Here is a 15,567-nt window from a genome sequence, read left to right on the forward strand (position 1 = left end):
AAACGCATTGCTAGGGAACCACGGTAACCAAAGTGAACGTTCTTAAAGTGATTGTTGAGGCCCAAAAATCATTGTTGCCCGACAGTTTTTTTGCCCATTTGGGGCATTTGCCCTGCTCTGACGAAATTTTAAAGTAGCCTATCGTTCAAGTCGGGTCCCATTTCATATATATGCAAAATTTGGTGACGATCGATCTAAACTTGTAGATATGTATAAAGAACATACGCACAGAGACACACAGAAAATCAATTTTATATATATGGACTAGTATTGTGTTGTAAAAAAGATTACCATTGTTTCGCCTGGTCATAGTTTACTGATAAGGGATATACCAATACACACATACCAACTAAGCTCATTCTTTATATGTTTTTAGCTGCTTTCTCAATTAAAATAAATAAAATGTCCACGATTAACGAAAACTAATGAGTTAAAAACAGAACAAATAAGAATTTTATTTTTAAAAGAATTAAAAATAATTACCATTTCGTTTCTAATACTATCGAACACAAATGTTTCCCCATCTTTGTTTAAATTACCTTTAATTTTTATACGTTGAAGCTGTTGAAGTTTTTAAATAGCCCATCGGAACGAAATAATTAATAAAGTATTAAAAATAAGAAGATTCCACGCTTAATCCGACAAAAATGTACGAACAAAAGTAAAAAGAAAACAGGAAAAGTTATAATTAAAATTATCTGAGCGAAACTAATTCTTATTTTTCTTTCTTAGTTGCCTTCCATGAAAGACTAAAAATTGTGTTTGCCGGTAATAATTTACCAATTATGGATATGCCGAATAATCTTATTCCTTTTTCCACCATTAAGACCAAAAAAATGTCCAAGATTAGTGCGTAAAAAAAGACAGAAAGCCTATTATTGTCTGATCAGAAACTGTTGTTGTTTACAAAAATCAGCCTTGTTGCCTAATCATTTTTCACCAATCACAGATATACTGATTAATTTTTTTTTTAATTTTTCCATGGCACATTAAAGACTTTACCATTTCCAGGATTTGTGCCTTAAAAACAGAAAATTGTTTTAAATAGCCATTGCTGTTTAAGCATTACTTGAATTTCGTATTTTTATTTCAAAAATTACCATTATTTGCTATGTCACGGGGCTTACTGATAATGAATATACCAGTAATCTCTTATTCTTTATATGCTTTTCAACTGCTTAGAATTAAGATTAATAAAATGTCTACGATGAACGAAAACTAATCGTTAAAAACAAAACAAACAAGTATTTTATATATTTTTTACATTAAAAATAATTACCACTTCGTTTCTAATGGTATCGAACAAATGCTTCCTCTATCTTTTTCCTTAAATTACCTTTAATTTTTATACGTTGAGGCTGGTGAAGTTTTTAAATAGCTCATCGGAACGAAATAATTAACAAAGTATTAAAAATAAGAAGATTCCACGCTTAATCCGACAAAAATGTACGAACAAAAGTAAAAAGAAGACGGGAAAAATTATAATAATAAATTAGAATAATCTGAGCGAAAATAATTCCATCTTTTTTTCTTAGCTGCCTTCCACATAAAAGGCTAAAGAATTTTTCCCCCCTTTGCTTATTATTATTTAATTTTTAGACATTTTTTTCATAGATGAACGGACATAATTGGCGGGGCTGAGCGAAAAAAAGGCAAAAATTAGTATAAGGAATGCCTGCAGCTGATCAAGATGTAAAGGCACGTGAAAGCAAAAAAAAAATGCATGCGTAATTGCAGATTTGCCAATTATGTCGCAAAAAAACTGCTGCTGGTGCATTAAAACGCTTTTTCCTTCGTGTCAAGCAATTTTTTTCTATCGTATCGTTATACATGAATAAATTACGAAGGTGCGTGTGTATGTCGTAAGACATATTGAATATATGAGTCTGCATACAATGGTATACAACATGACAAACAACTAAACTGAATATTCATTGATTAAACAAGAAATTTTGTTCTCATCCTAATTGTCTATGTTTTGTTTAGTTTGTGAATAATAATTCTGTTGTTTGGGGTCTTTTCCGAATAGGTGTTCCGTTAATTATCTATTTATTTTCTTGTCCATCTGTTTACACAAAATCATGTAGAAAAAGTGTTTGTAGTAGAAATTTACTTGTAAAAAATATATATATTTGCGTATTTTTGTAATAGATTGCATAATAAGCAAATAAAATGAGGCAATTGCACTGAATCTTGCATTATTAGATAAATTAATAAACCGGTTAATTTGATATTGTGCTTTCGGTATCACTAGTACCTACTTGAGGGTTGACTGTACTTAAATTGAAATATTTATTGGTCTATGCAATCGCTCGCAAGCTTCCTTGCCTCAAGTACCCATGGAAATGCATAGAAATTTGGTTAATTATAGAAATGCGCAGGAAGCTAACCAACCCCCCTTGACGCGTAGGAGTATTATACAGGATACATAGCTAACAGCTGACACCGCAATTTACTGGTGAACCGTTGATCCTAGAAATATATTTTACAATGAAGAAAAAATATTGAAATAACGTGTGGACATCAGATATACAACTGTATATCTGATATGTATTGTATATCATGTATTGTGGTCTGAGTTGTATATACTGTTTATGTCTTTCATATTGCAAGAGGTTGTATAGATATTATAATAAAAAAATTAACTTTTTATACGGACATCCATCTCCAAAAAAAACAGAAAGTCGTTGTCCTGTCTCTACTGAGAAATATTTGATTTCAAAAATCGAAGAGAAAATGGGGGGGGGGGAAACCAGCATCAAATATAGAGAGGGAGAAACCTTTTCCGTAAATTTATTCGTACTGCATTTTTTCCAAATTTCGAAAAATGCCCCAGAGCTGCTCTCAGCATCTGGGGCTGGCTCATGATCGTATACTCGTAATACCAATTTCTGACTATGAATTATTCAATCATTACGTCCTCAAGTCGGAGTAAAAGATTATTTATTTACAACTGCAACAAATAATGTATATCTGAGGATATTTTTAAATTCCACACTTATAAATTAGTACATATATTTTATGCTACTACTATTTGAGTGATAGAGGAATGGAGAAAGCAATAGGTCAAGACTTACCCCAAGCTTTGGTTACCTTCCGCTTCTCCCGCTGATTTATCCGTCTTCCCACCAACCTTCTCCCAAAACTTTCCACCAAAACCTAGTTCCTTCCGCCTCCTTCAAAAACCACCTTTTCATTGTAACAAGCTACTCGCTAGCTTGTTGCAAAAATATCAAACACTTCGTCAGACATCAGTCTGCATACAATTACCATTTATTTATTTATGCAATATTTTTGGCCATTCAATGCCTATACAAGAGGATGCGGTAGATTACACATACGCTTTGAAACATGTGACAAGAAATCTGAAATCTTGGGGGAGTTAACAATAGTAGAGGGGGAGCTTGTTCCATTCAACTATGGTACTAGGAAAGAAATTCAATTTAAAACAATCTGTAGAGGCAAAAATAGGTTTTAATTTTTTGGGGTGGTCAAGTCTATTGGAAACATAGGAAGGCTTAGTCAAAATACCGGACGTATTCAAATTTAAATGGCCATGAGTAATCTTGTAAAGTATGGCTAAGCGGGAGATAAGTCGGTGAGTTGCGAGTGGGTGGAGATTAAATTCGAGTTTAAGATCGGAAACTCAACTAAAAGACGACCAGCAGTCGTGAATAAAGCGGGCGGATTTATTTTGGATAGATTCAACTTTGTCGATGTTACTAGAGGTGTGGGGGGTCCCAGACCTCAGCTGCATAAGAAAGAACGGGAAAAATATAAGTTTGGTTGCAGAGAAGTCTGACGTCACGAGTAGAATGGTTGAGGTTACAGCGAAGGAAAAAAAGGTTGTTGAGACATTTCTATGTCTACGACTATATTTTCAGGTTTTTTTTCAATTAATATGGCGAACAATACATGGTGGGACATTTGTATGTCTCAACCATGTATTGTTGAAAAAAAAACTGAAAATATAGTCCTTGAATATCTATAACGCTTAAGTCATTGGCGTCAAGATCATAGGTACACTCTTCTAAACTCTATGTGATTCTGTAGAACGTTCTTCCTGAAATATAAATATTCGAGAATATTTTCCAAACAAACTTTTTTATTATTATTATTATTGTTATTAATATCCCATTCCCTCATCAAACATTGAAATTGGTTCGGAGACGGAAGGAAAGACGACGAAATCAATGTTTCGCAGCTTCGTATTAAAATGCTAATACCACTGAATTTTTATAACTACCCCGGAGCTATCAATATTAGTTATAAGGTGATACGAACTTGTCAAAACTCGCGAGTGGGGAAAATACTTCGCTTCATTTTATGTTGAAATTGAAAAATTTTTCAAAACTCAAGAGTTTTCTAGAAGATTCACCAACCCCAACACACGCGCGCCACCTTACCCCTGACACTTTCTATTTACGGAAAACCTCGAAGCCGTTAGTTTTTTTTTTTTTTTTTTTTTTTAAGGAAAACTGATGACGAAGTGAAGTGAAGAGAGGATCATTTTCCATATCCGCTATAATTGCGGAAGAAGTTTGTGGGGAGAAGGTCCCGACACCACACACCATCATATCCCTGCCGCACGTTCTTTTTTTTCCTTGAGATGTGTGTGAGATTACTTTCTAAATATAAAATGTACATGCATATAAGATATGTTTTTCCAAGTTTTTCATTTTTTTTTTATTTTACTACTTCAGCAGCTTTCGCAGTTGAGGTCAGACGGAGGGTGGAGATTAATGGCTGTTGCTCAACCTCATTTTGCGAAAAGATTGTGTGACATTTGGATTGGTATCGTCGCAACTACGAGTCGCCCACAAAAATTTATCGCTGGATGCGATGTCAGCCAAGATAATTCGATGGATAACTGGATAGAGATGATCTGATTTGTGTTTGGGATCGAATTCACACGTCGAAAAGAAAATTTTGTAGCAAAATTTGTAAAAAGTTTGTACAAACGAAATATTAGGGGGGGAAAATGTTTAAGTATGAGATGCAGTCGTATGAGTATACCAAGTTGATATACAGGACGTGCGGTTCATATGTCAACTTTTTGAGCAGTTCCTGCACTTTACAAGAAGTTCAAAAGAATAAGAAAAGTACAGGTGTGTTCCATAAAAACTGCGAGTAAAAAAAAAGAAGGAAATACGATGTAAATGCCAGTACCTAAAATTATTTTACAGTTTGACCATTGACCATTTTTAAATAACAAGTAAAATCTTAAAAAATCAAGAAATACACGGTACCGGCAGTATTTTTCGAAAAAATCGTTTTGAAGAGTAATTTCATTCCTGTCCAAAATTTAAGAGGTAGTTTTGTAAAAACAGGGTATTTTTTCATAAAAAAACAATCAAATAACGCTTTAAAAAAATTAACTCAAGTAAGAAGAAATATTCTCTCCTCAACAAAATTTGGAGGAGTAAAATTGAGTTTTGATGCGTTAATCCCGCATTTAGATGAATATTGGTGAACATTGGGTATAGCAATGCCTTCAGAATCAATGTTCAGATGCGTGTTTCACGCATAAAAATTCAGTTTTACTCCCCCAAATTTCATTGAGTGAAAAATAATGCTTCAAATTTTAGGTAATTTTTTAATGGTTATTTCTCACTGATAAAAGAAATATCCCTATTTTTTTTTTACAAAATTGTTCCTTACAATTTTGGAGAGGATTGATATTAATCTTCAAAATTATATTTTTGGATAACACTGTTCAGAATGGTATGCGATGGTCTCAACGTCCACATAGCTTTTTAAAGCAAAGTAAAGAGAAGGCTTTTTCTGGAAGCTGCCTCAGTGAACCCTACACAACTGAAATAAGGCCAACAACTTCCACGGAAACCGCCAGAAATCGCATTGTGCAAGGTCTGGACGGCCAGGGGATTGTGACATGATTTTAATATCGCACATACCAAGATATTGCTAAAAAGAAATAGAGACATGCAGATGGGCGTTATCGTGATGTAGCGTCCAATTTCCTTACAGTTCACGACTTTTTCTCAATACGGCTTGCATCAATTCGAAACTGAAACATAATGCGTAAAAATGCAATGTTAAAAAAAATCACCACAACCTCCTTTAAAAAATTAGTCCACGTCTAGAACCATGTGATTTCTGGTTGTATCCAACATTAAACAAGAAGCCTTGTGGCAGAAAATTTAATGAAGTTGCTAACGTTATTTCAATTGTGTAAGGTTCACTGTGGCAACTTCCATAAAGAGCCTTATTCACTTGCTTTCAAAAGTGGATCGAACGATGAGACAATTAAATATCGTCCACGTTATGCTAGAAACACGAATGTGCAAATTTCAGAAAATTGGGAAATGAAATTTGAATGTTTACTCTACCTCATGTTAGTCTACGGATGTCATTTTCCTAAAATATTTTGCAACATGTTTTTGCAATAGGGGGTGCACATTCACGTTTGTGGCAAAATAAGTTATCCCACCAACTGCTTCCAAAAAGTGAAAATTTAGTCGTTGGCATAAGGGGGACGATATCATTCCGATGGAAGATATTAATGAAAAAGAATGAACGATTTTTGCTGTGTATATATCTCGATTTTTTTATGATTACACTCATAGTTCTTACGGAACGCACTTTGTATATAAATCGATAGAGCAACATTCACAAAGTTTTCTTATAAATAGACGTGCTTCTTTTGTTGCCCGAATGAAAATGGTCCAATGACCATATCACTTCAAAGTGCGCACCCACACAATGATTTTGGGTTTGTTTATCCTCACTTAAAAAATTTTACGCTGATTTTCTGAACCGCAAATTCGACAATTGCGCTTATTTGCCCAGTTAAAGATATTGAATGCTGCCTTATCTCAAAAATTATTGTAGAGAGGAAATCAGGTTCCGTCGGTGAGAGCTAACATTTCCACGGACAATCTATAATATCTCCCCTTTTCTTATTTATTGCACCATTTTTCTCTTTGTTAGCTCGTAACGATGACAGCGTAAGTAATAACGCCTCCAGAAAATGTGTCGTCAAACTCTATGAGTCGGGCAGCCAAGTTTTTCTAATATCGTCACCCTACGTGACTAACTTCTAACCTTTATTTGAAATTAGGGTCATTTGATCCGGACACCCTGTGTTATATAGATGTTGATCCCATATAGCCCACATGTAGACCTAAGAAACATTTTCAAACTTAACGTGAACAAATATTTTACTCAAATTCCAAATTTGTTTCAGGTAGATTCCCTTACATCAGTGAGGCCCAAAAAAGGTTTTTCTGTTTAATTTGGTTCGAAAAACTCAAACAGTTGGACACCAAAACACAAAACATACAGTGCGTTTGTAATTAATGTCGGCACATTATCTGCCCGTCAGAAAATTATGGATATTTAAGGTTGTCTTAATAAAGAGGTTCGTGTGGAATTTTCGAAACTCTCCTTCGAATACCGAAAAGTTTTGAATAGCTTTTGGTGCGGAATCACAGTATGCTTAAAAAAATTTTACCAACAAAAGCAATCTTTACTGAAGAAAAATAGAAATATGTCTTCAGTAAAAATTATTGAAAAAACTTGCTTTGTTGGGGAAATAGTTATGATGGAGATGTTTAGATACCGTACCATGAAGTAGTTTCATCATGCATTTACAAAAAAAAAATTAGCATGTGAAGCTCTATGGAGGTGAATGTTGGAACTGATTTTTTTTACTTCCTCTCTCTCAAAGTTTTTTCACATCTCTTCATTGAGAAATCATCAGGTAATCCTCAATGCTTCATATCTTCCGGATGGTTAGTTGAGGATGTAGACAGCTTAGAACACTCCAACTTTAATACCACGATAACTAACAAAACGACACTTTATACCACAGAGAGGTGTAGTGTAATATACAGCAGCGTTTTCAACAGTACCGATGCATGTGCTACCTTGAATATAAATATGCAAGACGCCAAGATTTTGAGCTGCGTTAAAATTTGTCACCCCCCCCCCCCCCCACTGGTCGGTTAAAAGTCGACATACTGCAACCATGTTTTTACTTGCCCTCTAATTTACATCTTGGATATTTTTAACTTTGTTCCATGTTTAATAAATATTTTTCTTACAGTTGACGCTCGTTATAACGATCATTCCATTATAATGATCACTCCATTATAACGACTGGTACTACATGCTCCAGATGTTTTCCTATTTCCACCATGTTGTTTTTTTTTCTCAAATATGACGCTTAATGAATATCATAGAATCCATTAAAACGATCGAACTCAGCTCAGCCCCCTCCCCTGAGAAAAAATGAAAGATTTTTTATTCATATAAATAATATTTACCGGAGAAGCTAAATTTAATATTTTTTCAAAACGCTCGATATAATGACCCTGCAATACAAGGTCCGTTCTCCGTTGAACAAAGGTGGGCGTTGACTGTATGACTGTATCAAGTTTTATTTTCTGTAGTATGCTTTAGATTCCGAAGCTCAAACAAAAAATTGTCTTGCCAGCGAGGGATTTTAACGTATCTGCCTTCAACCTACATATCCATTACAAAACTTTTTTGCTCTTGTAAAACTCTTGAAATAATATTCATTATTCTATATAGAAAACCTCCTAAACTTCCATTTCCTTTTCTAATAACGCTCTTACCATTCCCATGAAAAATTTCGATCGGTTTCCTTAAAAGACAACAATGTGTCAGAAAGTTAAGCCATCAAAAACCCTGGAACCCTCTACACTGAAAAAATCTTCTTTATAACATTAATAGAACTGCACAACCATTATTTTTTGTCAGTACAGTTGGTCCCGTTTAATCGGATATGAACGATTCCAGCACACAATATCCGATCAAGCCGGGTATCCGATTATCCGATACGCCAGGAACAATTCCATTTACTGCCATTTTACGATGTTAGTATAGTTTGTACATTGCAAACTGATGAAGGATCAATATTGATGAAGCTTCTCAAGTAAATCAGACATCAAAAATAAAATGAAATTCTATTTAATTGCATTACAATGAGAGAGAGATCACAATACCTAAGATTTTTACTTTTCAATAAAAAATTTAGCGCCCTCTATTGGCTCAACGAAGAACAAGAATAAAATAATTAAATTAGGTATTAAAGACAACTTGTGTGTGTGTGTGTGTGCGTGCGTGTGAATATTTGGAGGCCAGAACCTACTCTCATCTAACTTAGCAACATATTTTCCATTAATTCAAAATATTTCAGCGTGATACTCGATTAAGAAGTAGGAAAAAGTCGTTGAAATTATCATATTGAGCAGGAAATTTTAACAGTGTCTACGGGAGAAATTTTATAAGGATTTTATCCGTTTAAGCGGGGTATTCATTTATCCATTATCCGATGAAGGTGAGGAGGGTGACTGTGGTTTTTTTTTTTTAAACCCTGGCAACGATTCATTAAACCCTGTGGTTCCGCGAAACACTGCTATAGAGGGTGAAGGTGAGAAAAGGTCTCTAATATCCTACTACTAGTGCGAACGCAAATGTATGCGTATACTTGAAGCCCATTGAGAGTGATGAAAAAAATAACGGAAATGTAAGTCCATTAAGCGTTATTTCAACAAATGCATATATTCTCGTTGTTGAAGTCTTTTTTGACATGATGTATGGCCTATTTAAATAGAGTTGCTTAAAGCTCAGAACTGCTTTATAATCAAAATTTATGACTTCCAAAAAGTTTCCATTTTTAAAAGCGAATTTTGAATAGAAAGCAAACGGTAAGTTTTGTGTTAAAATTGCTGGCGATTTTCTCTGTTCTTCTTCGATAATTTTAAACATGGATTCTTATTTTTTGTCTTAAGGTTGTCCGGGACTTCGGTGATTTAGAATTTTTTGTCTATCGATATGTTACAGTAAATTTGATAAATCACGTGAATATGCGTAACATCAATCGTCCCAGTTTGGTAAATATGGTAGAAATCAATCATTCGACAATTTGTCAGTTTCGTGATCACAGGTCAGTTTTGGTAATACGTGGTGCATGCACAATAGATATTTCGAGATAAAAATTAAATTAAATTACGATGAATGGGAAAAAAGGGAAAAATAAGTTTTTTTGTATCCGTCTTGTTAATGTTAACTTTCCTCATATTTATCAACATGTGCAAACACAACCAACATTATCAATCAAATTCACCCTCCTGACCTCACTGAAGATTGAGCATAATGTCCGATAAATTTAATTAATCCATTGACTATTATACATAATTCATTGGAATTATACATAATTACCTGTAAATGTGATAAATTTCCATTACTTATCAAACTTACCAAAATGTCGATGCACGGAATTTATCATATATTTATTAATAATTTTTTTTTTTTACCGTAACAGACATGTTTTAAGAACATTTTAATGTAAAGAACTTTTAATTTCTTTTAATCATCGTAAAACTTGACATTTCTTTTTCGCATTGCTTTCCTTTGCAGATGATCAGCCTGTCTTTGACTTATTACGTTTGGGCGAAAGCCTTATTAAGTTAATATACCAATTTGTTGTATTTTTCACTTAGCTACTGCAGTCAAATTATAAACATTCTCTCCTGTCTGGTTCCTACATTTGGACGAAATCCAAAAAGGCATTTCCAAAGGGTATTGACCAATTAGAAGGTAGCATCTCTGAATGCTCGAAATATAGATGTGTCGCACACTTCTTCGCGGGACGTTAAGGGTAGGGAGGTCCGAGTCTTCATGGCTGGAGTAACTTTTAAAATGCAATTTATAAATATATAATAAATTAGAATGTAGTAAGAGTTTTCCCATCACACGAGGTGCTCTCAAGTGCCGAAGATGATGGTAGTGCACTGTTGTGTTTTTGTATCTTGGGTGGCTTTTGGTTAAGTTATTTTTTGGTCTCGTGTTCATCAATTTTTACTATAATTTCATACTGAGTGGTTTACGAGAATAATTTCTATTAATGCGAAATGAATTGTTTGAAAGGGTATATTTCATTGAAGAGTTTAATCGGTAATATTTTTTAATATGATGAAGTGGAGATTTAATAAATGATTAAAATTAAATGTTTGCGCACAACGTAATTGTTTCAGTATTTTTAAATGTGCTATTTATTTTCGATTCAATTTATATTACGTTCGCCATCGGTCTTGTGACGGATACATTTATTGTGATCTGATTAGTTTGACTGCAGTCTTTGAACGTGATTCGCTACTCGCTTAAATGGACAGTCGTTGTATAATATTCTGGTGTTCGCTAAGCGATCCAACTGAATATAAATGAGAGAAAACATTTAAATCGACTCTGAGAAATTCGAAAATAAATTTCACGATCTGAAAACATGAAAGCTTGAAATGAAATTAACACATGAAATAGTGAATCTGTGCATTTCTATAACGTGAAACTTACTTGAATGCATGTCTCTGGAAAAAAAATTAACATGAATTTCACACACTCACACATGCGAAAACAGATTAGGCAAGAAATTGCGACAGAGAAGTTATCGACTCACCTATAGTAGTGATGACAGTGAGTGAGTAGAGAAATGCGCCAGAGAAGGACCACTGCTGATTGCTTCCTTCTTTACCGTCGTATCCGTCTTTGACGGCAGTTATGAGGTCTTTTTGAAATTGTCTGACTTCGGATTCGACGAGTCCCGTCCAGTTGTCTTTGTACAGCACGTTCAACTTGTCAGTTATCTCCCAGAGTCGCCTGACAGTCTCCTGTCTGAGCAGGCTGACCTGGTTGGCCTTCCTCTCCTCGTAGGGTGCTTCCAAAGCCCTGAACGTGAAAGCACCCATGATGGAATAGCCGACGACGAGGGCACACAGGCCGACGTGCGAGAACAGGAAAGCCATAAACCTCTGGCAGCAGTGCCGGCATTTACCCGGCGGGGGCTTGTTCTTCTTGCCTGTCCTCCTGCCGGACTTTGCCAGCGTCTTCGAGGGAGGCGTCTTGTTCTCCAGGGCGAGTTCGATGACACACGGGGAGGAGATGTGTGCTGAAGTGACCACCGGGGTGCCGACATCTCCGGCGGCACCCGTGAGGGCCGGGTCCGCCCTCCAGCAGTCGCACTCGTAATCGCCCACGGTTGTCGTTTTGGCTGCGTTGAATTCCTCCACGATTGGTCGATTTCAGTTGAATTCACACTTTTTTTTAACACTTATTCGGAAATCAACAAAAAAACCGCACACATCTAAATACACTTATACTCACATCTCACGTTTCCATACCTCTCTTTAGTATCCGAGGATACGAAGCACCACAACACTATTCGGGGAGGTGACCGTCACTGTACATCCGAGATTCAAACGCACCGCGTTCTGCGCGTGTGTCCGGAAATGTCAGATATGTACCGCATAATCCAAAAAAATGTTCCACGGTTTCTTTTTTATTATTATTATTATTATTTTCACCAGCGGCAGCTGGAGATACTACGCGGAGTTATCCTTGACAGATCATGACAACATCTACGCCACTGTACTATTTATCCGCAGGTGAGAAGCACGGGAAATACAATAAAGATTAACTGGACGGTCACGGACACCATCAATTACGGTAACCACACAAAGCAAGCATTAAAATATCTTCGAATATATTCCCACAAAATATTTAGAAAGAAAAAAATTTTAATAGCGATATCTACTATTTAAGCACCCCAATATGCATAAATCAATTCCTCCTTAATATATCGGGTAGAAAAAGTAATCTACCTTGAAAAGAACCGTCCAGTTGCTATTTATAGTAACCTCTAAATAATCTCAATCCAGTCAGTTCATAATTTCAGTGAGAGAATATTATAATAATATTCAAAAATCCAAACAAATATATATTATATTCACCATTAGATCTTGTCTCTTGTTATTCTTCAAAATGATTCATTCACCGCATTAAAAAAAAAACGGGAATTTCCATCGCACATCCAAAAATTTCATTTTTTTTCCACTATTTCTTTCATTTTTAGTTTCCAAATTTCTGAAATTTTCCTCTGATCATCTCTCCGTGTATTTCCCCCTCTCGATAAAACATGTATTTCACGTCGATAAAAAAAAACATAGGGGATGATTTCTAAAAGAGCACAGCAGGGAAAGAAATTTATATCAATGTGTGTGTGGGGTATTGAGAAATCGCGGGATTGAAGAGCACCGACGTGCTATCCTTTCGGTGCGGACATCAGCTACGGAATGAAAGGGGGTTATCTCACTGCATTCTGCCGCTGCTGCTGCTGCTGCCCACTTTAACCTCCTCTCCATCCGCCGGCGGTGGGAAATCGAGATGATCTCTTGCCGGATGATTCTTAGCGCCATCTGTCGGAATAACGGCGAGGAAAAACGAATCCTACAGGGAAAATGAATTTTTTGAACGTTTTTTTCTAAAAATACATTCTAAAAATATGTTCTAAAAATTTGCTTATACGTTAATAAATTATTGATGATTTTTCCGTGAGTCTGTGCGTAACCAGAGGAGATCATTTTACGGTTGAGCTACAAAATACATTTTTCTAGAGGAAAAATTTATTTTAATTTTCGATTCAAATTATACTATACAGGGTGTCCTGTGACTGCTAATGCGGCCTTAATCTCATCAACCGTCCGTCGTAGTGGTATAGCTTCAATATGAAAGATGCTCAAAAGGCATTCAAAAATTACCCTGCAGGCCCGTCATTTGGGGGAGCCATGTGGCTCATTATTTGTGACATTAGTATTAAAAAGTTGAATTTCAGGTTAGGTTTTACATTTTTATTTTATATTTTTCAACTTTTAAACACACTTTTATGGAGGTGTCCATTTAATATTGTGCTACTATATAATGTATTTTTTCGGGTTTTTCTAGTTTTTATTTTTTTTAAATTTTTTTATTTCCTCATATTTGTTTTTCGACTTACAAAGCTTGTTTTTCGCAAAAATGTCGGGGGAACTGATGGTAAATTTATGCCTATTCTTGGCTTACCATCATTAGAAACATTTTTGCTGTTTTGAACAATGTGGGGATAGATAGATAGAACCGCTCACAACCCCGAACTGATGCAAAGCACCTTACTTCCGTTCCCTCAAAAGAGGCAGAGTTGTGTCGGAAAAGTTAGCAAAGATTTATAGTAGTGGCTCCCCTTGCCCCGTGCCCGCAAGTTTCGAATTACTCGCGTCGTTCTCCCCAGGAAGACAGCCATCAACCAATGCAACATACAAGCCATTTGACAAAAATGGGTGACTGAATCCAATGACTAGGGAGAAAAATTGCACGTGCGCCCAGTGGCACATAAGGGCCGGAGACCGCAGCCTGGGATTCCGAAAGAAATGTGGAAAAGACTTGTGGGCAAGAAAGAAGAGGAAGAAGCTGGCAAGTTGAAGTGGGAGAGCTTTGAGAATGATCAAAATACACAATACACAACGTATACAAATTACATATATACAGCGCCTCGACTGTGATGGGAAACGAAGAAACAAAGCCTCCGTCCACAGTGCTGAGCAGTTTTACCTGTCCAATTGCAGAATATGCAATATACACACACACACAGAATTCACACAGAGCCTGCACTGCAACGGGAATAATCAAACAGAGCCTCTGTTGACAGTGCTGGGCATTCACATTTGAATTACATGCATATATTATTTACTTTACAAAAATTTCCCTTTTTTATACTATTGGGAATGCACAAAAACATTACTCTATGAAGGTAGTATTGGGCACAAATATCACCATGAGCTCATACAAATATATATATTCAAGGTTACAAATTACTATCATACTATAAAAGTGCGGCGGGAACAATCAAACACAGCCCCTGTTCACAGTGCTGGGTGGCAGCGATCACATTTGAATTACCCACACATATTTATATAATATATTTACATAATATACGCTAATTACATGATATATTTATATAATATACACTAATTACAAAATATAAATTCCCATTTTTATAATAATTGTTGATACACATAAACATTACTATGTACGTCACATATTCACAACAAATGCCATAATGAGCTCATACAATATTCAAGGTTACTGAACCACCATCATACTATGAAATTGTATATACAAAAACATTCATAAATTATACAGGGTGTATTACTCAAATGTTATGGTTTAGGAGCCCAAGTGCGCCCCTCTATATGGACAATGTGGGGAGGTTTCCCCCTTGAGAACGACTTCCTCATTGTTCCATTTATTTTTTTTTATTTTTCTTCTAATTTGATAATTTCTAGTCATGTGTATACAGCTGCCTTTGGCGCTATACTCTGGCTTTCAAAAGCCAGAGTATAGGGATTTCGCCATGCTTTGGCCGATCCCTCTATATTCCTATGGGTTTAGGATCATCGCCACGTTGGCGTATTTTCTTGTAATAATTATAGCCTTTTATAATTAGCCTTCTTTGACCATAATTATTATGGTTAGGTATGGCAACCCTAGTGATCCAAGGAATCTGAATATCGATATCTTAGATATCCATGTATAGGGATCGACGTATAGGGGAAAGCCAAAACCCGACGAATGCCCGAATTTTGGACATTGGCCAGATCAACTGGACCAGCCAGTTCGCGAAGTAGGCAACTTCGGGATTTGGCAGTAACATATACAGTGAATAGTAATTTGTTGAAAATTTGTTTGTTAGTTGAAAATATATAAATACTT

General features: G+C 35.6%; 1 protein-coding gene across 1 annotated transcript in view; it reads right to left on the reverse strand.

Moving 5' to 3' along the window:
* The window catches only part of LOC149075606 (TWiK family of potassium channels protein 7-like), a 209,198-nt gene extending 196,026 nt beyond the window's left edge, over positions 1–13,172 (reverse strand). The window contains exon 1 of the mRNA XM_089243088.1: positions 11,444–13,172. Within this exon, the coding sequence (XP_089099214.1) occupies positions 11,444–11,789 (346 nt within the window). The 5' untranslated portion in view covers positions 11,790–13,172. The remainder of the gene's footprint in view (positions 1–11,443) is intronic.
* Positions 13,173–15,567: the final 2,395 nt, after the last annotated feature.

Source organism: Pholcus phalangioides, unplaced genomic scaffold (genome assembly GCF_987345545.1).
Source record: "Pholcus phalangioides strain wild (caught in Gottingen) unplaced genomic scaffold, Ppha-v1.0 ptg000015l_1, whole genome shotgun sequence".
In the NCBI taxonomy this organism is placed as follows: Eukaryota; Metazoa; Arthropoda; class Arachnida; order Araneae; family Pholcidae; genus Pholcus; species Pholcus phalangioides.